The 23,865-nt window shown below is 41.2% G+C and overlaps 1 protein-coding gene across 5 annotated transcripts in view; it reads left to right on the top strand.

Annotated features, from left to right (window-relative positions):
* CAMKK1 (calcium/calmodulin dependent protein kinase kinase 1) overlaps positions 1–23,865 on the top strand; it is a 362,689-nt gene that overhangs the window by 318,670 nt on the left and 20,154 nt on the right. For all 5 annotated transcript variants that reach the window (XM_082244977.1, XM_082244975.1, XM_082244976.1 and 2 more), the window contains exons 14-15: positions 10,409–10,537; positions 20,686–20,786. In XM_082244977.1, the coding sequence (XP_082101103.1) occupies positions 10,409–10,537; positions 20,686–20,786 (230 nt within the window). The remainder of the gene's footprint in view (positions 1–10,408; positions 10,538–20,685; positions 20,787–23,865) is intronic.

The raw sequence follows: 23,865 nt of genomic DNA, 5'->3' as shown, positions 1-23,865 counted from the left end.
TACCTGGTAACAGATGTTTGCTAGTGTTACATTTCATTAAGCACCTCAGTGCCCAAACTACCCCTTCACTGATGTTTACATGAGTTTACTTTTAGGAAAATACTCTGCCTCTCCCCAGTAGCTGACTTACTTTAAAAATGGGTTTAATCAGGAGATCAATAACTCAGAAACCCAAGAAAGAGAAGAAATGGCATACCATCAAAAATAAAATTAAAAAGCACTGCATCTTTTGTTCATCAGTAAATTCCAGTAACATATTATGAGAAATATTTAAGATGTGTTGTTCTAGGGTAAGATTCTTCCAGAATCCCCAAGAATGTGGAAGGTCTATAGCCCCTTAGTTGATCCCCAAGTGAAGCTGTTATAATATCTGGAATCTTTTGTGCCAAATTTTCATCTTATTGCAGATACTTTTATAGCACTGTCATATATATATATATATATATATATATATATATATATATATATATATATATATATATAATATATATATCCTTAACACCAGTATCTGCCCTCAGGGGGTTACAATGAAATGTCCCTAACTCACATTTATACACACTAGGACCAATTTAGGTCCGAGCCAAATAGTCTAACATCATGTCTTTGGAGTGTGGGAGGAATCTGGAGTACACAGAGGAAATCCACACAGGCACAGAGAGAACATATAAACTCCAGGCAGGTAGCTCTGTTGTTGGGATTTGAACCGACAACCCTAGAGTTGCTGGGTGGAAGTGCTAACCACTGTATGTGTGGTTATAGTCCTTGGCATTGGCACTGCATAAAGAAGACCCGTTCCTTTGCTTAATTGGTAGACCACTCATCATGCACCAAAAATGTACAAATGAGAGTGAAGCCTTGCATTTATATAGATCACAGCTTTCTGAAATGGCCATTCAGGTAGCAGACACGAGTTTATCTTTAAAATCATATTGTGGTTGTTCAGGTTCACTGCCTATTGAATTTCTGATTTGTTCTTTTCTTAAAGAACTGCATATATTCTCATTCTGAAGTTAACCTCTGTGTTGTGTATGATGACTTATAACCGTGCAATATCAATTTAAATAAGTCAGCTGCAGTTTGTATTATAAAGTCTTTGCCTAATAACGCTACAGTATCATTGTTTTTCCCTGTGGCATTTTATAGGAAATCTAATTTATTCTACGTTGTTCTCTGCTCTATCATTCCTGCTTCCTTTTCTTCCACCTGATATATTGCAGAATTATCTGACTCAGATAAGATGCTGAACTGTTAAGTAAAAAAAAAAATTCATAATACCATGGTTTGGTTATTTATGAAATTAAAGTAAAAAAGTTTAAATTTGTAAAAATCAAGCTAACAGTGGATTAATATTGCAGAGCATAATTTTAAAGCTGCATGGTATTGGAATAGATGATTTCTAATCTCATATTATTGATGAAAGGAAATTTTAGCTTTGCTTTTCTCTGGCCAGCCTGTAAATGACAACTACTGTCATAAGAATGCCATTTAGTGTACTGGACGGCACTTTGACAAACCGCTTTGCAAGAGCCAGCATAAGACAAGTGCTGACTCTTGACACTAGCCACTGAAAAGCTCCCATAAAGGCAATGTAGAGATGCTGAAGTAATATTACTGTTTTGGTCTTCTCTTTATCTGCGAACATTGATTGCATTTAAGTCGAGCTATAGCACTTCAAAATAGAAATATGTTGCGAGGTAAAGCCAGTGTCAAGTACAGCCACATATGAAGTGTGCACATTCAGCATTGCAGGCATACCTGCCCCTGCAAAACTGGAGAAAAAATGAAAACCACAGTTCTCAATCCTGAATAGACCTGGTATGAGGATTGGGGGTTACAGGAAATCCTAATGTGAAGACTGAGGTTACAACAAGGGTTAATGGTGAGGGGGGCATAGGGTAGGGCATTGCTCTTAGTGACAGAAACTGTGCACTGAAAACTGCCAGTTCTGATTGCTAGCGTATCGATTTAAATGCTAAAATGAAGCACAGATTACCATAAAGGAACAGTGTTAGCAATTACTGTACTTTGAAACCACAGACATTATGCAATGAACTTTTGTTAATTTGTAGAACCACTAGTCTATCTTCCACCCAATTGTACAGCTGTAAGACCTCCTTCAGATTGAATGCCATTACCATATTTATTACATGGTAACGGTACATTTGCTGAGCAGCCAACCATAGGATTGTCATGAAAGATAAACGGCTCAATTTTTTTAGCTTTGATATCTAGGTGTGTGGTCATATAACAGCTGTACAGTTCCAAGAAACTATAGCACAGTCATCTTATTATGACAGATGTTTCAGAGAGAAATTATGTTTGGGGCTATCCTACGATGAGCAGGGTAAAACTTCTGCAATTCACAGATGTATGCACTGCACATTTTATTTTATGTTTTTGCAGACTAAGTAGCATTTAATACTTTTTTTATTATTATTATTTATAGTGGTTGATAGAAGACGTTAAAATCGATTATTATTATTTATAGTGGTTGATAGAAGACGTTAAAATCGATAATGCTATAGCTAGTGATTTAGTACCTGCTATATGTAGCTCATTTATGAAATATCAAACAGAGTATAGTTTATAGCAATTATGGCTTTTGTGGATATTTAGCTCAGTGGTAAATGCTATTTTTGTATAGTGAGTCCATGTCACACAGGCCTTATAGTTAAGGGCCTGGTAGCCCACTTTTATTAGAGGGGAATAATCAAAACAAAAGTTCATCCAGGATTCGCACACAGGGGTCTCAACTATAGTCAGTAAACACAAATGAAAACTACCGAGCTATCGGACTCTCTGGTTAGCTGTACCTCTGCTTTTTTTGATCTACCAGACCACTGGCTATTCAGGCTCCCTCTCTCAGCCTGGGTGACAACACCTTGCTGTTCAGACCCACATGGCCTCTTGACAGGGTTTTCCCAGTATCTCCAGCTTGCACCCACCAGAGACTCCCAGATTCTCTCCAGACCCCCTGGATTCACTGGTCTCATCAGCCTTCTCAGTCTCCCAGGCTCTCTTAGCTGACTTGCCTTTCCCAGTCCTTGGTCATAGAATCCCCCTTGCACAGGCTGCAGTCTCTAACAGGGGTGCCCAACTCTCCTGACAGGGTCCTGTCTTCAAACAGCTCCAACTCCTACTGATCTCCCTAGCCAATCGTTATAGGGGCTGTGTGCACCTGGGCACACACCCTGCTGGCTGTCCACTACATCGGACATGGGGTTGGAGATTCCATTTTACCCTAGACTCTTAGGAATCTCCAAGCTTTAGAGCCATATCCAGAAATAGCGAAATCCAGAGAAAGCTGCCAGAGCAGTTTTCTCCTCTCAAAATAAATGCTCTGTAGTCCTGCACATGCAAACCCTGAGTTCTTTTTAAATGTTTCCAGAGGCAGGGACTCTCACTATCACACAATCTTTACCTTTGTTTAGTTTTCCAGGGAATGCCTGATAAGTAATGGCAGTTGGTCATATCTTCCTAATTTTACTTTTTATTACTTCTTTATATTTTGTTTGCTAAAGGATAAATATATAGCATATAATCCTAAAAGTAAATATCATACATCTTCAGTTTTTTTTTTTAATAAGGTAACACTACTGTAAACTGTAAAGTGCATATTTCATGGCAAACAATAAGATTTTATTATGTCAGATTGTCAAAAAAATTTTCAAATTAATGCTATTTGATTGTTTAACTGTGCTCTTTGCCTAATAAATAAGGTAGCTTGATTGTTTGTTCCTAACAACCTATATGTACAGTATGCAGGCTGGTACTTAAAAGGGTAAGTGTACTTTGGAAATAAATGGTAACTCTACTTTCATGGGAAAAAAAAATATATAGACTATACAATTGTTACAGAAGCTATATTATAATTGAATGTTGTTAAAAATTACCTTTCCTTTCGATCTGTTGTGCATTCATTTCCTTTCAAATTCAAAGCAATATGGCAACCTGGAACCTGATGTTCTGTACTTGGTTGGTGTTCCATACACCCCCGGGAATGTAATTTCCTGCTTGTACGATTGGCTTATTTTTCTTAAAAGTCTGCAGTAAGATACAAGTCAGAATTTAGGCATCCTCTGCAACAAAATATTATTTTTGTTAAAATAGTACCAAAGGGTTAAACACTTCTTATAGTATTCAGACCCTTCATTTTCCTCATTTGAACACTGCAAGTGCATCAGTCAATTTAATAATGAAAAACGTTTCACATTGATAAAATCCATTTCCTTCACTGCAGAAACAGGTAGGAATCTGCAATAAAATCTGTTACATTCCCTGCAATGGGGACCCACTTCCCTGAAGTGCACAGAAAAGTTCCACGGGATGTTCCTATTAGTCAGGAATAACAGAATGTCAAGACTTGTTCATATCTTTTATATTGCACTCCCAGAGGGGGGACGCATATGAATTGCAGGCTACATCTCTTCTGGCTGCAAACTAGTTACCCCCATGACATTTTGCACCACAAGGGTAGCCACCTAACAGCCAATTGGGAGGCTACATGGCCTCCATACACTACCGTTGTATACTCTGCTATATTGTGCTAAAAACTGTGGATGGGCTACATAATCTTGTGTACCCACCTGCCTTTATAGTTCAGAGACCCAGGAGTTTAAGACTACCTTTTTAGTGTAGGTCAACAACAACTGTAGTTGCTGTTTAGCTGCTGGTCCCCATCCCCTTACAGTTTTTGTTGTTTTATTGTAGGTTGTTTTTATTTTCTGGAGGAAGTATTATTAATTTTGTCTTGCTAAGGGCTTTTTTTTTTCTATTTCAGGGTGCTCAGTGTATGGCTGCTGACATAGGCAAAACTGCCCTTTCTTTTTAGCACGTCTCTGCATACTTGTGTAGTTAGGTACTGTGCACCAAAGCACCAGATATTTATCCCCCCTATTACCATAGCTAAGAGGTGACTGGCACCAAGTCATCTTCAGCCAAGTAAGGTTGTTTGTGACATCAGCACATAGTCTACTGACCACCCTTTGCTAAAGAAAATTCACACACATTTTTTGCCTAGCATATGTCCTCAACCATGTGGTGCAGTTTTATCACAAAGTGGGTTCCAGGATGTCCTTAGACAGACTAGGACAGTTTATGGACATTTTTGCTCTCATACTTGGTCATTCCTTATATCCCAGAAATGCAGAACCAACATCAGCTTTCTGCCAACCATCTAATCTGTGAAACTCCAATGCGCTAGATCTCATAATTGGCTATGCTAAAGAGGCTATATTTAAGAAGGACTAAAGGTCTACAAAGAAATCTTCAGACAGGATCAACATGTCAATTATAAACCGCTTTATTAAAGTAAATTTGGTGAAAATGGAACATGAAAAATTGCACCTCCAACATAACAAAAAATTAAAATGACAACTTTGTCAAAACCAGACAAGAAAGCAAATGCAGACACCCACACAAACCACACATCCAACACACTCATCCATTGGTGCAGATAGGAGCGGTGTGCGTGCAGGATCTTGCTAGGAGACCAGTTATCTGTGGGTGAGTCAGTGTCCTATGGACAGTATGCATAAACTAAGTCAGTGCAATCTCACCACTCCCTAGCCACGTTGAAGACGTTGAAGGGATCCTAATGCCTTATGGACAGAATCCAAATAGAGGTAGTGCACTAGAGCAGTGGTCCTCAACCCTGGCCTACAGGGCCCACTAACAGGCCAGGTTTGCAAGATAACTGAAATACATCCCAGGTGATATAATTTGCTGCTCAGTGATTGCAGTACTCTAGTCTGCATCTCCCCAAGGTAATACTTAAAATCTGGCCTGTTAGTGGGCCCTGAGGACCGGAGTTGAGGACCACTGCACTAGAGCACTCTTCGTTCATGCCGCTGCATGTGTGCAGTTTCGGTCTACAGGTGGATGACCTGGGTGTGGGAGTCTACAAGGTCTGGTCTAGGAATGGATGTCACAAGGGCAATGATGCTGTGCTGACATGACACAAGCTTCTTCAGAGCAAATATTTTTCATGTTCTATTTTCACCAAATATACTTTAATAAAGATGTTTATAATTGACCAGTTGATCCTCTCTTAAGATTTCTTTGTGGACCTTTAGTCTTCCTCAAATATAGTATGCTTATAAATCTAGAGGATCCTGCTACCATCCACACTCTGTATTAATTGTATGGGGGGTGATTTGACTTTGAATGGGGCAATGGTGCATGAGATAGTTTGAGGTATCTGATTCCTTATAGGATACTCTCCTCTATATCTCCAGCTGAGGTGATGATTTTTACCTTTTTTCTTTATGTATGCTGTAGAGGCTGTACCAGCTGCAATGTTGCATTAATGAGTACTTCTGCTGTCATTGACAAGCTCTAGGGAGATGGGGTTCTTCTCACCATGTCATGGACTCATTACTCAGGATGCCAGCAACATTTTGGCACCCTTTTTAAAGGCAACAGAAATGGTGAGCTGCGATCAGGCAGCGATTAGTGACACAATCCCCCTTGTGTTCCATCTGCATCACCAGGCAATGAAAAGTACATGCTTGAGATTCTGGCTTGCCCTGCAGTGTGCTGTCTGTGTGAGCCTTCAGTGTACCAGGAAGTTTTGTTACGGAGAGGAGACTCCATTTGTCCCCGACAATATGGACAGGTTCACTTTTTCACTAAAATTAACCTGTCTTGGATTACCAAGGACCACAAATCCCCTGCTGCTGATGCTACAGACTAAACCTTACGAAATGAAAAAACAAAAAATGTAATCCTACCACTTCTCCTGGTGTATTTTAGTGTACTAACACTGTGAAGGGGACACACAATATTTCTGGAACTTGATCTCAGCTGTAACCTTCTGCTTTAAAATGTGCAATCTTTTCTGATGCTCTGGCACTGTAGAGGTGCCATACAATGTTCCCGCTACTCAACGTCAGCTGAAAAATATCTAATGTTTGCTGTAGGGTAAATTCTGCCTTTGGGCCTCAAATTTTGCAGCATGTTCCATGCCATACGATGTTTGCTGCAGTGTTTAATTCAAAGTTTGCAGTTTATTCCGGTTCTGCAGCACTCAAAAATATTTATGACTACGGTCTCTTAGATAATACACTCGAATTATTATTTCAAGGTTAAAACTTACCTTGACGCTCCTTATTTTGTGGTCCAACCAAGCGGCTAACATACTTCCCAGCCACTATACAATATTTGTAGCTTTTATCTCTCAGTATTACACTCTAATTTTTAATTCAAGGTAAAGCCTACCTTGTCTTTCTCTATTTGCTTCCTATATAAATGCTTAAGTACTGGCATACAAAGATGGGAGTGGGTTTAGGGAATGTTTTAGTATAGTCTATTTTGACATTTTTTTAGGACTATGCAGTGTGATACTGCAAAAAAATAAAAATAAGCTCACAAACTATACTAGTTGTTTTGATACTGGTCAATTTGTAAGGTGAGAGTCTTGGCTTCCTTTTTTTTTTCTCAAGGGGAAACTTTTCTATTGTTTTTTTATGTCGTGGCTGCTACTTCCACCAGTCAATTAAGGTCTATTACTGCTGGATCAGAGATCATATTCAAAAATACCTAAACAAGCCTCTTTTTCAAGTTAAAGTCTAAGTTTAGTTAAAATCATAAAAAATAAATGAGCACAAGGGCCATTACTTACAGTTAGTATGAAGCATTCCCTGCGTTACCCAAATTATGTGAACAGGTAGTGAGAATATTTATATTAAAATGTTGGTTGAGCCATATATTTGATGTACTTAAAATGTGAATTATTTAAAGTAATTGTTAACACAGTAACTTCAAAGTCAGTAGCAAGAAAGAAAAGCCCATTTGCTGACTAAAATCACTTGTATATTTACAGAAAATAATTGCTATGTACCTTTACTTGAGGATTTATTCCATGATTAAGTGACAGCTCTCCCTTCTTCATCTCTTCCTTTCCCATAGCAATGGGCATGCCTATAAAGCCAGCGGGCGGGCAAAGTGTGATGTAGTACAGTACAGGGACGTATGCCTCCTGTCTGTTCGCTGCTCTCCAGAAAACTGTTCAACCCATCCGCTGTATGCACCTGCAACACAGCAGCGCTGAGCAAGCATGGCTTCAAAACTGACTCTAGCAGGCTGCACCTGAAACACAGCAGCAATGGTTAGGGGGGGGGGGGATTAATGGCAGGACTGGTGGGTGCCGGTGCTTCAAAACTGACTCTAGCAGGGTAGTCCACCTCTACCCAGGTTGCACCTGCAACAGCAGTGCTAGGCGGGGGGGATTTGGCAGCGCTGTGTGGGGAAGGTATGGCTTCAAAACTTACTACAGGACACACAGGCATGCTGTGCATGACATGTTGCATTTCCTAACAGTGATCCCGGGGACGCATACTGATCATGCCAGCATGGAGATCTGTTTCCGTGTTGGGCCGGTCAGTTTGAAAAAGGGCGGCATGGAACTGGGGAGGATCACCAGGTAGGTACAAAGAACAGATAAAATAAAAGATATGCAGGCTTTATTTATTAGGAGCTACAGTATCTCACAAAAGTGAGTACACCCGTTACATTCTTGTAAATATTTATTATATCTTTTCATGTGACAACGGTGAAGAAATTACACTTTGCAACAATGTAAAGTAGTGGGTGTACAGCTTGTACGTATAACAGTGTAAATTTGCTGTCCCCTCAAAATAACTCAACACACAGCAATTGATATCTAAACTGCTGGCAACAAAAGTGATTACACCCCTAAGTGATAATGTCCAAATTGGGCCCAAAGTGTCAATATTTTGTGTGGCCACCATTATTTTCCAGCACTGCCTTAACCCTCTTTGGCATGGAGTTCACCAGAGCTTCACAGGTTGCCACTGGAGTCCTCTACCACTCCTCCATGACGATATCACAGAGCTGATGGATGTTAGAGACCTTACGCTCATTCATCTTCCATTTGAGGATGCCCCACAGATGCTCAATAGGGTTTAGATCTGGAGACATGCTTGGCCAGTCCATCACCTTTACCCTCAGCTTCTTTAGCAAGGCAATGGTTGTCTTGGAGATGTGTTTGGGGTCGTTATCATGTTGCAATACTGCACTGGAGCCCAGTCCCTGAAGGGAGGGAATCATGCTCTCCTTTAGTATGTCACAGTACATGTTGGCATTCATGGTTCCCTCAATGAATTGTAGCTCCCCAGTGGCGGCAGCACTCATGCAGCCCCAGACCATGACACTCCCACCACCATGCTTGACTGTAGGCAAGACACACTTGTCTTTGTACTCCTCACCTGGTTGCTGTCACACACACTTGACTCCAACTGAACCAAATAAGTTTATCTTGGTCTCATCAGACCACAGAACACAGTTCCAGTAATCCATGTCTTTAGTCTGCTTGTCTTCACCAAACTGTTTGCAGGCTTTCTTTACATCATCTTTAGAAGAGGCTTTCTTCTGGGACAACAGCCATGCAGACCAATTTGATGCAGTGTGTGGCGTATGGTCTGAGCACTGACATGTTGACCCCCCTTCCCTTCAACCTCTGCAGCAACGCTGGCAGCACTCATACGTTTATTTCCCAAAGACAGCCCCTGGATATGACAATGAGAACTGCACTCAAGTTCTTTGGTTGACCATGGCTAGGCCTGTTCTGAGTGGAACTTGTCCTGTTAAACCGCTGTATGGTCTTGGCCACTGTGCTGCAGCTCAGTTTCAGGGTCTTTGCAATCTTCTTATAGCCTAGGCATCTTTATGTAGAGCAACAATTCTTCAGAGATCCTCAGAGAGTTCTTTGCCATGAGGTGCCATGTATGAGAGAGTAAGACCGATAGCACCAAATTTTACACACCTGCTCTCCATTCATACCTGAAACACTAACGAGTCAAATGACATTGGGGAGGTAAAATGGCTAATTGGGCCAAATGTTTACATTTTCACTTAGGGGTGTACTCATTTTTGTTGCCAGCGGTTTAGACATTAATGGCTGTGTGTTGAATTATTTTGAGGGGACCACAAATTTACACTGTTATACAAGCTGTACACTCACTACTTTACATTGTACCAAAGTGTAATTTCTTCAGTGTTGTCACATGAAAAGATATAATAAAATATTTACAAAAATGTGAGGGGTGTACTAACTTTCGTGAGATACTGTATATAACTAAAATAACACATATAAGCAATCATCATTGTTAGGGTAACATACGCTTTAAAAAAAGGTATAATTATTTTTCTTCCAAAACTTATATTAAATGATTTAATATCATTTTTTACTATACATATTTTCTTTTCTTTTTTTTTTTCTTAAAGGACAACAGAGCTATTTTGGTGATCAGTGATTACATCTGCTGACAAATGTGCATTAATTAGGATGTATAATTTGCTACAAAAATTACCCTGAAAATGTCTTCACATTATCTTCCTAAATGTATTCGGTTATTTAAATGTTAATCTTTATTTTTCTTTTGCTCAGCTACATCCTTGGGTGACCAAAAATGGTGAGGACACATTGCCCCTGGAGGAAGAGCACTGCACAGTAGTAGAAGTGACAGAGGAAGAAGTAAAGAATTCAGTTAAACTCATCCCAAGTCTGACAGCTGTGGTATGAAGCATTTGTATTCTATTTTATTACTAGCTCTGTAACTCTTCTGATATTGATGGCACGGCATATGAGAGTTCAATTTTTTGCCATGATATATCCATCACTATGATGATGGTCAGTAATATGATCTGGGAATTTGTGCAATTGTTGGGGAGCCTGAGCTTTAACTAAAAGGCAAAAAATGCAGATAAAATAAAAACCTTATAATGTATAGCAATATTTGTCCTCTGCATAGACCTCTTTTGTAGTGTCACCCAAAGTCTCCAGCATAGCTAAACCCTGAGTTCCACCTTACCACCAATTCTTGGGTTGATTGTGTCCACAAAGCCATACATTTCGGATAATTGCGTTGTACAGCTTTGTCTGAGAATTTATGAAAATATTATTCTGTGTCTCTCTAGACTAGAGCAACCATTCTCAACCTATTTCCCCAGAAGAAATAGTTTTCAGGTTTTAGGTAATCCATGCCAAATAAAAAAAAAAAAAAGGAAGGTTTGCGTGTGTATGACAAATTTGTTTTTTTATCATGATATTAATAAAAATAATGACCAAAAAGAAAGCAGATAGAGGAATATTGTAGTGTACCCTTAACTTGGTGGCTAGTTGGAAAATGGGCTCTTTTATATTATTGGTCAGTGGGGGTTAGTTAGTGTTGGGTATAATGATCCCTTAGATTAGCATCAGTGTGAAGAAGGATGTCTCCTTACACTGAGGGTTAGTGCAAGAAAGAATGCACCCATACAATCCTTGGTGATAGTAAACATGAGAGAAGAGATTCCACTGGTCTCCTACTCCTGTTGCTACCAAGGAATGTTGGCCATGAAACAATGTAGGTTCCAACAGGAGGGAGATCAATCCTTCACTGCTTATTGCTTGAGGGTTCCACGTAAGTATGTTAAGTAATGACTATTCTAGTGCATTTATACAATTAGCTCTGGCAGAAAAAGTACTCTTATAACAGTAAAGAACTTTTTATTATTTAAAGAAAACTTCTGAAAATTCCAAACAAAACTTCCTCTGCAATGACGAAACCACTCTAAATATTCACTATCTTGTTTTACTTTTTGGAGGACCACTGAAACGCAAATTGGCTAATTCAATGAACTTGACAATCAACAGTTGTTTGTGCCCTCCCTGCTTTAGGATAACAAGGAATTAGTGGGAGCCATACAGTATCTATGCTGCACCTGCCTTATAAGTGGCATAAATCACATGATGGAAAAACTCTTATTATGTAGATCCAGACACAGTCAGCTAAAATATACAGATTTTGCTACTAGAAAATCTTTTTCTCTATCGCTCATTGACAGACGTAGTCCTCGGTGATTCAACACCCTCGGGTTATGCTGCCCTCTACAGGAGTAGGACTAGACAGGAAAGAAAACGTTCTGGCCACACCCTAGGGGCAGTCCCAGAGGGTATATCCTCTCACTTCCTGCTCTAGCAAATCAGTTTTTTTCTGTCTAGTTAGGAGTAAGGACCTAGATACCTTGCTGGGATCTTCGGTCCTGGCAGGATTTTTTTCTTAGAAAAGATTTTTTAGACAGCTTTTTTTCTCCAGTGTTCCTGTGAGATCTTCAAGCAAGAAAGCTGAACTGGGCGACGGGCTGGATGTTGAGATCCAGTGGTCACCCCAGTTCAGCCTACGAGCGCGTGCAGGCCATAGCTCCGCGCTGGGTCAGCCGCGACATAGTCCCACTGGACGGGGACTGACCCTGCTAGTTAAACGTCTCGCTGAAACGCCAAAGACCATGAGTCACGGCGTCCGTATTGGTCGACAGCCCTCCTACCTCGGTGGAGAGGGGTACTGTCAGGAGTTGGCGCCCGCCTGGTTCCGGTATGGTGAGTAGTATGTTCCCCCTTTCCCCCTGACGGGTCTTGTGGTGAACGCGGGCCCCTCTCTGTAATGGTAAGGATGGGTTCCCCTCTATCCTATAACATGTCACAGATCCCCCTAATTGAGTGTGATTTTTGTGTACAAGAAGCCAGGAGGCTTGGTTTGGGAGCTGACAATCTAATTGTAAAAATGTGAAAATGATTGTAGTCAGTGGCAGTACTAGAACTTTACTGTGTTAGTATAAGGTATCCTACCTGTCAGTAGCCACAGGGCGATGTCTATACATGTATACTGCTTTCCAGATCATTCCTCCAGCTAAGCAGATGCCTCCCGACGGCCACGGACCGCATACGGCCCGCCAGGGTCCGGTACCGCCGACCACGCTGACCACCATGAGGGTGAAGGGTTGTGAGGCCGAGATCCTTCTGCAGACATGCCGCTATTCTGTGCAGACCGCCACCATTGTCTGGTAGATCGCACGAGGCCGCCATTTTGGTGTAGCCTCGTGTCTCCAGCATGGGGGCGGCCATGTTTGAGGTGACTCAAACACCTCATGGAGCCAGGGGGAGGCGCCGGCAGGCGTGTTAAGGGGCGGAGCCGCCTCCTTTACCCAGGAAATGGGGCCAAAGACTTCCTGTCTGTAACAAGACAAGCACTGAGCAAGCTGATGAAAACTTCTGTGCATCAGGGATGAGCCTTGGGGTCTCTCTCTCTCTCTCTCTCTGTGGGGTCCAAAAAGGCAGGTAACACTGAGGGGCGCTGTTGCGACTGGGGGACACAAAAAAAAAAAAAAAAGTTTTTTACTTTGTCATTTTTTGTCGCTGGCAAGTGTCTTGTATAACCATTGACCCTGCCGCATAGGTATCCCCACCTGATCCCCTCAAGGTGGCCGCAGGACCCTCCAGTACCCCACTTGTTTTTAATGCATTATCGGCAGTTTTGAAGTCTTTGGTATCCCGGTTGGAGGTGGCCTGTCAGGGACGGGGGTCAAGAAGCGACCCCCGCCTACCCCTATTGTTTATCAGATACTTCAGATACGGATTCGGAGCTGGTCAATGCAGTTGCAGGTCTCTCCTAGGGGACTGTTGTCTCAGGTAATATCTCCTCAGCAGTGAGGAGCACGTTCCTGCCTCCGCCATAGCACAAGAGTGGTGGATGCACTAGTTGTGTCCGTCCGGGAAACCTTTAGTCTTGAGGTTACACCGGCAGAGGTAGCTGAGACTGAGATTCCTTTTTGGTACTTGTTAGCCTACCAAAAGGGCGAAGGATTTTCCTTTACCCAAATGGGGTCGTTTTGAAATGAACCCCTGTTATTTCCAAACGCATGGCTAGGTGCTATCCGTTTGAGGAATTCCTCTTTATAGGATAGACGGTACCACCTGCTGTCTTGCCACAGACTGTTAGGATAGAAGGACCTCGTAACTAACGAGGACCTTCCTTTTCTGCTCATAAAGTGTTGTTCGTTCCGCGAGGGCGGGCGATAAGGCGAAACCCTCCAAAGTCCCTTTAGAGGGGTTTCAAAGGGCGCTGGTCGGCTAAACAAAAAGTCCGGCTCAGCCAAGCCTGAAGAATACAGCCTGATGCGCCCCTACCCATCTCTGGGGTGGGGGGGATGTCTTCACCGGTTTCTGGAGGACACAGGATCGAGTTTCGATCACTTCCACCGGTGCGATTCTTCCCTTCTAACATTGAACGGTTTCAGGGGTGCTATTCGAACCTATTCACAATGCCTAGGAAAGAGGGCAAGGTGCGTCCAAATCTGGACTTGGGAAGAAATAGAGTCCATCCGTACAGTGGTGGCCTCCCTGCATCAGGGGGATTTCCTGGCGTCCATAGACATTTAGGAGGCCTATCTTTATATCCCCATCATCGCAGGACATCAGCGTTTTTTCGCTTTCCCAAAGATCATCCCTGGTTCCCACCAGGAGACTGAACTATCTGGGCCTAAGGTTGGATACATCCTGGGCAAGAGAGTTTCTCCTTGCGGAGAAACTCCAGAAGGTTCAGTCAACGATTCGGATGTTGCTGTCCGTCAATTGGCTGGGACTGATGGTGGCCTTCTTAGAGGCAGTACCGTATACCCAGTCTCATACCCGAATTCTCCTGAAGGAGATTCTTTTTTAATGGAATCAGAATTCCGATTCCCTGGACAATCGGATCCGGTTGAGCGAGCGGACCAGGAAGTCTCCGATGCTCAACCAGGGGAAGTCATTTCTTCCGATAGTATCCAGATTACCAATAAGGGTATCGGAACTGAGAGCGATCAGATTTTGTCTGATTTACTGGATCGAGCAGCTCTAGAGCAGCCCGATTCGGATCCAATCGCATATGGCCTCTTCATCCAGAGGTTTTTCACTAGCTGTCCCTTCATTGGGACATCCCGGATGTGGATCTGTTGGCACCTTGGCTTAACAGGAAGGTGCGGAGGTTTGTAGCTCGCGCCGCGATCCTCTAGCGGACGCAGCAGAAACACTGATCGCCCCGTGGGGGCAGTATCAGCTACGGCATGCCTTCCATCCTCTCAAGTTGCTGCGGGAACTTCTTCGCAGGATAGAGGTGGAGGGAATTCCAGTTATTCTGGAAATTCCGGACTGACCTCGTCGAGCCTGGTACGCCGACTTGGTGAGGCTAGTCGCGGACGCTCCTTGGAGACTTCCTCTCAGGGAGGATTTGCGGTCTCAGGGACCGATCTTCCATCTTGCTTTACAGTCGCTGGCTTAATGGCCTGGCCATTGAGACCCAGGTACTGAAGGACAAGGGAGTGTCAGCTTCAGTTATTCCTACCTCCAGTTAAAGCAAGGAAAGCGACTTCCAGCACATGGAAGTCTTATATTGCATGGTGTGAATCTATTGGATTTCCCCCACATACCTATTCGGTGACCCGAATTTTGGTCTGTCTGCAACAAGGGGTTGAGCAGAAACTATCCTTGAGCACGATCAAGGGTCAGGTTTTCGGCGTTAGCAATCTTCTTTCAAGAAACCTTTGGCTAATCATTCCTTGGTGCGGAATTTCATCCAGGGGGTGCGACATCTGGCTCCGCCAGTGCGCACCCTTACCGCCTGGGATCTTAATTTAGTGTGGTCGGTTCTTCAGAAACTTCTCTTTGAAGATATTAGGGAGATTCCCTTGCTTACATTATCCCAGAAGGTGGCCTTCTTGGTGGCCATTACTTCTGCACGCAGGGTGTCAGAACTGGCCGCATTATCTTGTCGTTCCCCATATCTGGTGGTTCATAGGGATAAGGTGGTTCTTCTTCCGAATCCATCCTTCCTTCCTAAAGTGGTTTTCAGAGTTTTTCATCTGAATAAAAGTATTGTTTTACCTTCCCCGTGTCCTAAGACTAGCCATCCTTGGGAGTTTGCATTACACTCCTTGGATGGGGTTCAGAAGGATACACTTGACTACTACGAACTTGTTTTCGTAAGACGGACTCACTTTTTGTGATCACGGATAGCCCTTGAAGGGGGTTGCCTGTGTCTGCCGCGACCATATCTACATGGATCAGTCAGACGGTGGTACAAGCTTATTCTATTAAGGGTCGGAATCCTCCGTTCCCTGTTAGGGCGCACTTCACTCGAGCGCTCAGTACTTCCTGGGCCTATCGCCATCAGGCGTCAGTGGTCCAGGTATGTAAGGCAGCCACCTGGTCGTCGGTACATACCTTTACAAAAATTTATAAGATTGATGTGATGGCATCGGCGGACGCCTCATTTGGCCGCAAGGTTTTGCAGGCCGCAATTTGAGGAGACCGGTGGTCTACCTCAGGGGTTTTTTTCTGTTGAAAAATTTCTGTTGAGTCTTATCATTGAGGATGAGCATTGTAAACTTCTAGTTGGCACCGGTTGGGCCTTCTAGATTGGATTTGATTTCCATTTTCCCACCCCTCATTTGTGGTACTGCTTTGGGACGTCCCGAGGGTGTTGAATCACCGAGGACTACGTCTGTCAATGATCGATAGAGAAAAATGGATTTTTGTAAAATCTTACCGTAAAATCCTTTTCTCTTAGCTCATTGACAGACGTAGTACCCGCCCCTCTGTTTTTGAGTTGGGTTGGGTTAAATTCTCTAAACACTGCTTTGTGACATAACTGATTTGCTAGAGCAGGAAGTGAGAGGATATACCCTCTGGGACTGCCCCTAGGGTGTGGCCAGAACGTTTTCTTTCCTGTCTAGTCCTACTCCTGTAGAGGGCAGCATAACCCGAGGGTGTTGAATCACCGAGGACTACGTCTGTCAATGAGCTAAGAGAAAAGGATTTTACAGTAAGATTTTACAAAAATCCATTTTTTTATTTATTCTGCATGCACTTTATAGACAGTTCCCTTAAGCAGTTAAGTATTAGCCCTTGCCTGCTCAAGATCTAGTTAGTACTGACAATAACTATGCCCACTCAAGATCTAGTTAGTACTGACAATAACTATGCAACTTACAAGCAGTCTCTTGCAGATGCTGCTTGATAGCAAACAATTATAATCAGTGACAAGTACCTATTCTCTAGTGCCTTTATTATAATTTAAGTCCAATTATATGACATGTACTTAATAAGCAATTAGCAAAATGCTGGTTGCCTTTTGCTTTACCTTTATACAACACTGCAGCTAAATAGCAGTGTACCATGAAGAACATCCATCTCTAGGTTTAAAATGTGCTATGGCATTGTGCCAAGGATTGGCACTTTCAATGACATTGTGCCAATCCTTGCACAGCATGTGCACACCACATTCATCTCACCACTACATAGCAAGCATGAAGTACCTTTGATTGCACTTCTTCATACTGTAGCAGAGAAACCTAACTTCCACCTGGAATGCATCTGACTGGTACACCAAAAACACATTTTTCACAGGGAAGGATTATTTTAAACCCAGAAGGGTATAATGAGAATGGATAAAAGGAACCAAAAAGTCCTCTGATAAACCAGTTAAAGACGTATTATAACAGAAGTCTAATTTCATCACACACCAAAACAATATGATAATTATTCCTCATTTCAGGATAGTGGGGAGCACCATGTAAAATATCTGTTCACCAAGTTATACTGTATCAGAGTAGTAGCTGTATACAAGGTGCTACTAGACAAGGTTACAGACATTGTTTTTTTTTCAATTATTTAACTTTAATGGTCCCACATTTTGTGCAGCAAATATTACAAACTGCTAAACTAAAACTAAACTATTTGTCTAATGAAAGGTTCACAAAATCTTAATTTGTGTTTGTTGTTTATGTACACATCTAACAATGAAAAAGTTGCACCATTGAACCCAGCCTCCTTATTGCCTGTATTGGAGGAGGCTGCAGACAATGAAAACAATGTGTGTTAAATTGATGCTGTAGGAATCAGCTGCTGTGAGCCCAATGCAGGACCCACTCCCTAAAGATCCAGATGTTTTATTTTTGTAGATTTGATCCCAATTTTTTACCGAGGATGGCAATACCCAGAATTATCACCTAGAAGGACGCGCTGTATTCAGAGTCATTGTATCCTTCTTCCCCAGCTCAAAAAGCAGAGCTCCATACTTCAGCAAAGCCTGTGAGCTATAAAGACTATATATTTATATAGATAGTAGAGAATTAGAGAGCTTTTGGGGTGGTGCATTTTGGTTCCATTTGAAGGGCTAGAAGTTTGTTTTTACTTCAGCAGGCAAACCATTCAAACATGCAAAGCTATAGCTGCCGGCAGTGATCAAACTAAAATAAAACAGGGTGGGTGTACATAAGACGATCGATAGATCCACTTTTAGTACAACCAACCTACCCATGCATGAATCAAAATTTGGCCATTTTCTGCTGAACCTGCCAAATTTCAATCTATCTATGACTAGCTTATAAGGATCTCCCATTCTTTTGCATATATTTATACACATGCCTGATATTAGGACTTGTATCTCTATGGTGAAATCTGCTTTTATTCTGTTCCATTTATAGTTCGCACTAATCACATTGCAGGTTAACAATGTTCAGTTGTCATAAATGGGTATTAGAGCATTTCGTTTCCATGGGGATATGCTAAATTTTGTCTATTTATTAATTTTTGAAGAGCGGTTCTACAATACAGCAGGCTTGAAGGCTTTACATAAGTGTTATATTTTGATATATTTTAAACAGAATGAAGAGTTTCCTTATGGGGTTACAGCATGAGTTGCCTCTATTCAATATGCACATTTCCTTTATTTTGCGTGGTCAACCACTTGTCTACTGGGCACTTTAACCCCCTTCCTGCTCAGGCCAATTTTCAGTTGTCAGCGCTGTCACACTTTGAATGACAATTGCACGGTCATGCAACACTGTACCTATAGAAAAATGTATTTATTTTTTTTTTTTTCACACAAATAGAGCTTTCTTCTGGTGGTACTTAATCACCACTGGGTTTTTTATTTTTTACTAAACAAACAAAAAGAGGGCAGAATATTTATTTATTTTGAAAAAAATTTTCATAGTTGTAAAATTTTGCAAACAGGTAATTTTTCTCCTGCACTGATGAGACTGGACTGATGAGCGGCAATTATAGGCAGCACTGATGGGTACTGGTAGGCGGCACTGATGGGCACAGATAGGTTGCACAAATAGGTGGCACTGATGAGGAGGCACTGGTGGGCACTGATTGGCAGCGCTGGTGGGCACTGATAGGCAGCACTGGTAGGCACTGTTGGATTGCACTGATAATCAGTGCCCTGATTATCAGTGTAGATGTCCCTTTAACACAAGCCAGTTATTGGCTCTTTTCTGCCCTCTCATGCTATTAGCACGAGGAAAGGAAAGCCAATTACAGGCGGTCCCCGGGTTACAAACATCCGGCTTACAAACAACTCCTACTTACAAACGGAGGGAGACAACAGGAAGTGAGAAGAAAATCTACCCCTAGGAAAGGAAATTCACTCCTGTAAGAGTTCTCATTGGAAAAAGGTGTCTCCACTGAAGCTTTATCACCAATCCTTGTTTCCACAACAACCCAAAATTTTCAAAATCCAATTGTCATAGGGACAGAAAGTGAGGTGACATCTTCTGAACAGGGGTACAGACAGCTGAAAAAAAAAAAAGTTACAGGGGTGTTAACCCTTCCCTATGCTATCCAAAAAAAACTTAAAAATGATTTTGTCTGAAGCTACATTTAAAATATTTACCTATTCCAACTTACAAACAAATTCGACTTAAGAACAAACCTACAGTCCCTATCTTGTTTTTAACCCGGGGACCGCCTGTACCGTCTTGTGTTTGCATCATGATTAACTGTCATTGGACACAGCTGATCACGTGGTAAAGGACCGCTGTGATTGGCCCTTTACCCTGATCCGTGTTCAGTGCGATCACAGGAGGACGTCCTATGGGGGCCTTCCGGGAAAGTAAGCCTGCACTGTACCCATCTTTTGGGCGGCATGAGCTATTTCATTTAATGAAAGTGCCTGTTTTTTAAGTGCTTGGAGAATTTTAAAAGGATAAGTATGTCTAAAGATAGTTTACATTATATTTACTACAGTGATTTAAAGTTCTTCATGGTACATGACTTGGATAAACCCATGGTAAACACAATATACAGTTAAAAACTCATATATGAATTCTTTTACATGCAGTATGTGAACCTTTAGCAAAAGATTATAATTCTTTTCACAAGTCTTATAATAAAAGCACAGCTGTCAGGCAGAACTGTCAGGCACTGGCCATCATTGCAGATAGTACTGGAGATGAACAATATAGCCTGGTTCAGGAAAGTAATATGGAAGTTATGTTTGGACATTACTGTTCACACTGCTGTCTGTGTACCGATTATGGAAACTTCCCTTTATCAGAACAAAAAACGTTAGTGAATCTCTTATGGGGACACAGACAGCAGTGTAGAAACCTCTATAGAAACAGTATAGAAATAATTTCTTACACTTTCTTATTTTGTCCAAAACCTAGAAAAAGTCTCTCTTTAAGAACACATCATCTCCAGTATCTTGACAAAAGTAAAGAATCAGTTTTGAGTAAACTATCCTAATATTCTGCAGAAAGCAGGCCCAGAATTCTTATTTCCTTTACTGCACAGATTTGCTTTTTAGTGGATTCAACTGTAAAGAATAAAAATTATGCAGGTTAATTATACCAACTTTAGTAATGTAATTTTAATAGGTAGCGCACTATTGCCTAAAGAAAATCTCATTGTGTTTAGTAAAGTGCCTATGTTTCTAGTGCTGTACAGTGAAGGATCACAGATGTTTGGTTATTTCTTGGCTTGTAAATGGTTACAGTAAAAAGGTTACTATTACACTTTTGAGTATCGGATCAGTACCCACATCTCCTTGTATTGATGTTTTACTTTTGCTGTCTGTTAAGATTCTAGTGAAAGCAATGCTGAGGAAACGCTCGTTTGGCAATCCTTTTGAATGTGCAAGAAGAGAAGAAAGGTCCATGTCAGCACCGGGAAACCTATTAATGTAAGTTACAGGAAAATAGTAGCTAGTATCATGATGCTTTCATTAAGTACAAAAGTGAAAAAAACTATTTTTTAATGTGTTATTTGGCAAATAATGCTGTGAAGCATGCTATAAGATAAATTAAACAAGGAACTAATTTGTTATGTCTTCATATGTCCTACCCATCAATCTGCAAATGCCTTTCTAAATGGATAAACCCCACTCACCTTGATAGCCAGATAATATATTGCTTCCATGCTAGGATGATAAATGTGTCTTTGTTCTTGTAAAAGTCATTAAAGATGCTACTTTGATAAAGATTCCTGCCTACTCATATGCAGAAGACATATTACATTAAATGGGAGTCTAGTTACAGTGAGGATATAGCAATACATGACAATTCTGCAGAACATATTAAGCACCATTCCCCTAAATGGGATGTTTTAGTTATAGGTGGTGTGTGGTGAGCTGAATCAGCCCCTGACATCTTCTATGTGTTGAATACTTCAGACCTGCCTGCCATAATTCCCAATTCCTGTCCATTTGGAGGATTTTGGAGTGTAACCATTTACTTTTGAGTGTTTGAGCATTTCCTAATGTATTCTCTCATAAATAAACTGTAATAAATGACTCAACAGAGAGTTGGAGGGCCGCTCATAATGGACAGATATGAAAACCCAGGAACTTGAATGCAATTGCCAACAGAGCCCCACAAACGTATTAAAATAAACTTCTGTTTAAATCATTTTTTTATTAAAAGTTTTTCACAAAAAAATATACAAATGCCAAGACAGGTATTTTAGCATTTGTCAGAGGAAGAAACAAGTAATAATCTGCAACACAGGCAGAATTTGTTGCCAACAAAGTGGAAGTAGCAATTGTAATACGTACAGTAAATGAAAGTTTACATGTGTCAGAACGTAGTGGAAATGTAACAGCAAAGCATATGGGAGAGGGAACTAGTAGATCATTTTCAGGCTCTCCAAAAAGGGGAGACAAAACCCAAGCAAGGTACCAGGTACCCTCTAAGGCACAAGAAGCATTCCCAATCAAAAAGGAGGAAATAAAACTCCTGTATATTGAATAGTTGATAGCACATAAAAATTATAGGAAGACATCAACAGGAAGAAGAAAAAGCAGGGAGAAATGAGAAACTAGGAAGAAAAGTAGGGGGAAAAAAGGCCAGGACCCTTCCAACCACCACTCCCCTTCAGCACCATAGGAATCGTCACCAAGGAAATGTGAAACATGCAATTTCCCCATCATGTATCCAAGAATTTCAGACTCTCTCAAACCTTGGAGAGGTGTCTAAAATGAACTTATATGTGGTTTAAATGTCCAGCATCTTCCAAAAAACTGAAATATGACTTTGAATGTTGATCAGGATTCAAAACAGAATTGGATTGAGAATATAAGGCTCTAAATTCCACTGCACTTAGTTTGAATTATTGCTTATAAAACATTTGCTAATATATTATAGGCACCATGTTTTGTAGGTAACCACTGCCAAATCGGACACTCAGTAGTACTATGTATAATACTACTGTTGCTAGCTGAACTGTGTCTTGGATCTTAATGTACACTTGATGCACAAGTAACTCGGTTGCGCTATTAAGTGCACTTTTGGATGTTTATATACGCCAAGCGCAATTAATCCTGTTGTGCTAAAAAGCACAGTTCTCAGTTCTTTTGTATAAGGTAATGGAGCGCGCGCAACAGTACCCAGTAATACAGACACACAGGCTGAATGTCCTGCATAAAGCATTGAGCTCCGTTTATATACGGAATAACACAGGGATAACAGCAGGAAGTGATGGCTATACAACATCAGTCACATGACATAAGTTACTCACATAGAATCAGCCAATGACACACCTGTATACATTCAAATATACAATAGAAAGGGGGAGTGCACGGCTTCCCGCCGTTGGTGTGTGAAAATCAGCACACCGTAGTTAACAGTGAAACCCACGTGTAGCAGAATTCGCGCCTAACACTACACAATGAAACCAGCGTGTAGATCCGTGAACGATGCTCTGATCAAACTCATGCATGCATTCCTGCCACTACTACTGGCGTGAATCCCACTCAGCAAGGCGCAGAGAACAATGCCTAATAAGATTATACTACTGTTCCCATAGATGTGAGGCTATCTGCAGGTAAAGAGCCATGCTGTTTTTACTATGTTGATCAGGCACAGTAGAAAGACATGAGCGTGTATCCCTTCATATCAAAAACAATATTGACTTCACAGAGCAAAGATATCCCAGCTGAGCGAACAAGCTGCACATTATACAAGGGCCCCCCGCTGATGGTCATATCCTTGCTGTTTGATCCTTGAACTCCGCACCGCAATACACATAGATCTCTACCTGCAAACAGACTTGCGCTTGGAGTGTTCGCCGGTGGAGAGGTCTATGTTGAGTGAACACGTCTACACATCTAAAGGAAGGTTTTAACTGCCAGTAGTCTTTCCTCAATGACGGTTCGCCCGCGCACGCTCTAATGAGCGTATTGCAAGCAAACCGACAACAGGAGCCATAATGACAAGCTAAATAAAACACATCCTGAAAAATGTCCACACTTGTCCTAATAAAATTTCCACAGCAACTGCCATAAATAAATGTCCATTGTAATCATTTAATTAGTCTTCTGCTGCCAGATTTTTTTTTTGACAAATATTTGAGATATTTTATATTTAAGTCGTTAGCCTGTACAAAATAAATCAAAGGTTTAATTAAAGCATACAGAATTAAACTAAGCAAAGGATTAATCAAAACATAAAAAATTAAAACAGGGAAACTTATTTCTATCATCTACCCATTTAAGGGATTTTGGATATTATGCCAGTAAGTGGATTTTTCACAAATGCATGTGGAAAATTCACTTAGGTCAATGATGATGGTAGTTTAACTGCCAAATCTGTCACCACTATGAGCCCCTTCGCCATTCCTTCATAAATCAAGGAATCTATTTTAATGCAGTTTTCCATAAGAGGATTTCATCCGTGTTGGTTCTGTTCTTTATTTAGAAGATCAATTTGTTCTTAAAGTTCCAAACCCAGAGGTGTCTGAATGAACTTTCTACCGACCATTCTTCA

Source organism: Pelophylax lessonae (assembly GCF_965119305.1).
Source record: "Pelophylax lessonae genome assembly, chromosome: 2".
Classification (NCBI taxonomy): domain Eukaryota; kingdom Metazoa; phylum Chordata; class Amphibia; order Anura; family Ranidae; genus Pelophylax; species Pelophylax lessonae.
Note: the sequence above shows the minus strand (reverse complement) of the source record. Positions and strands in the feature narration are given on the sequence as shown.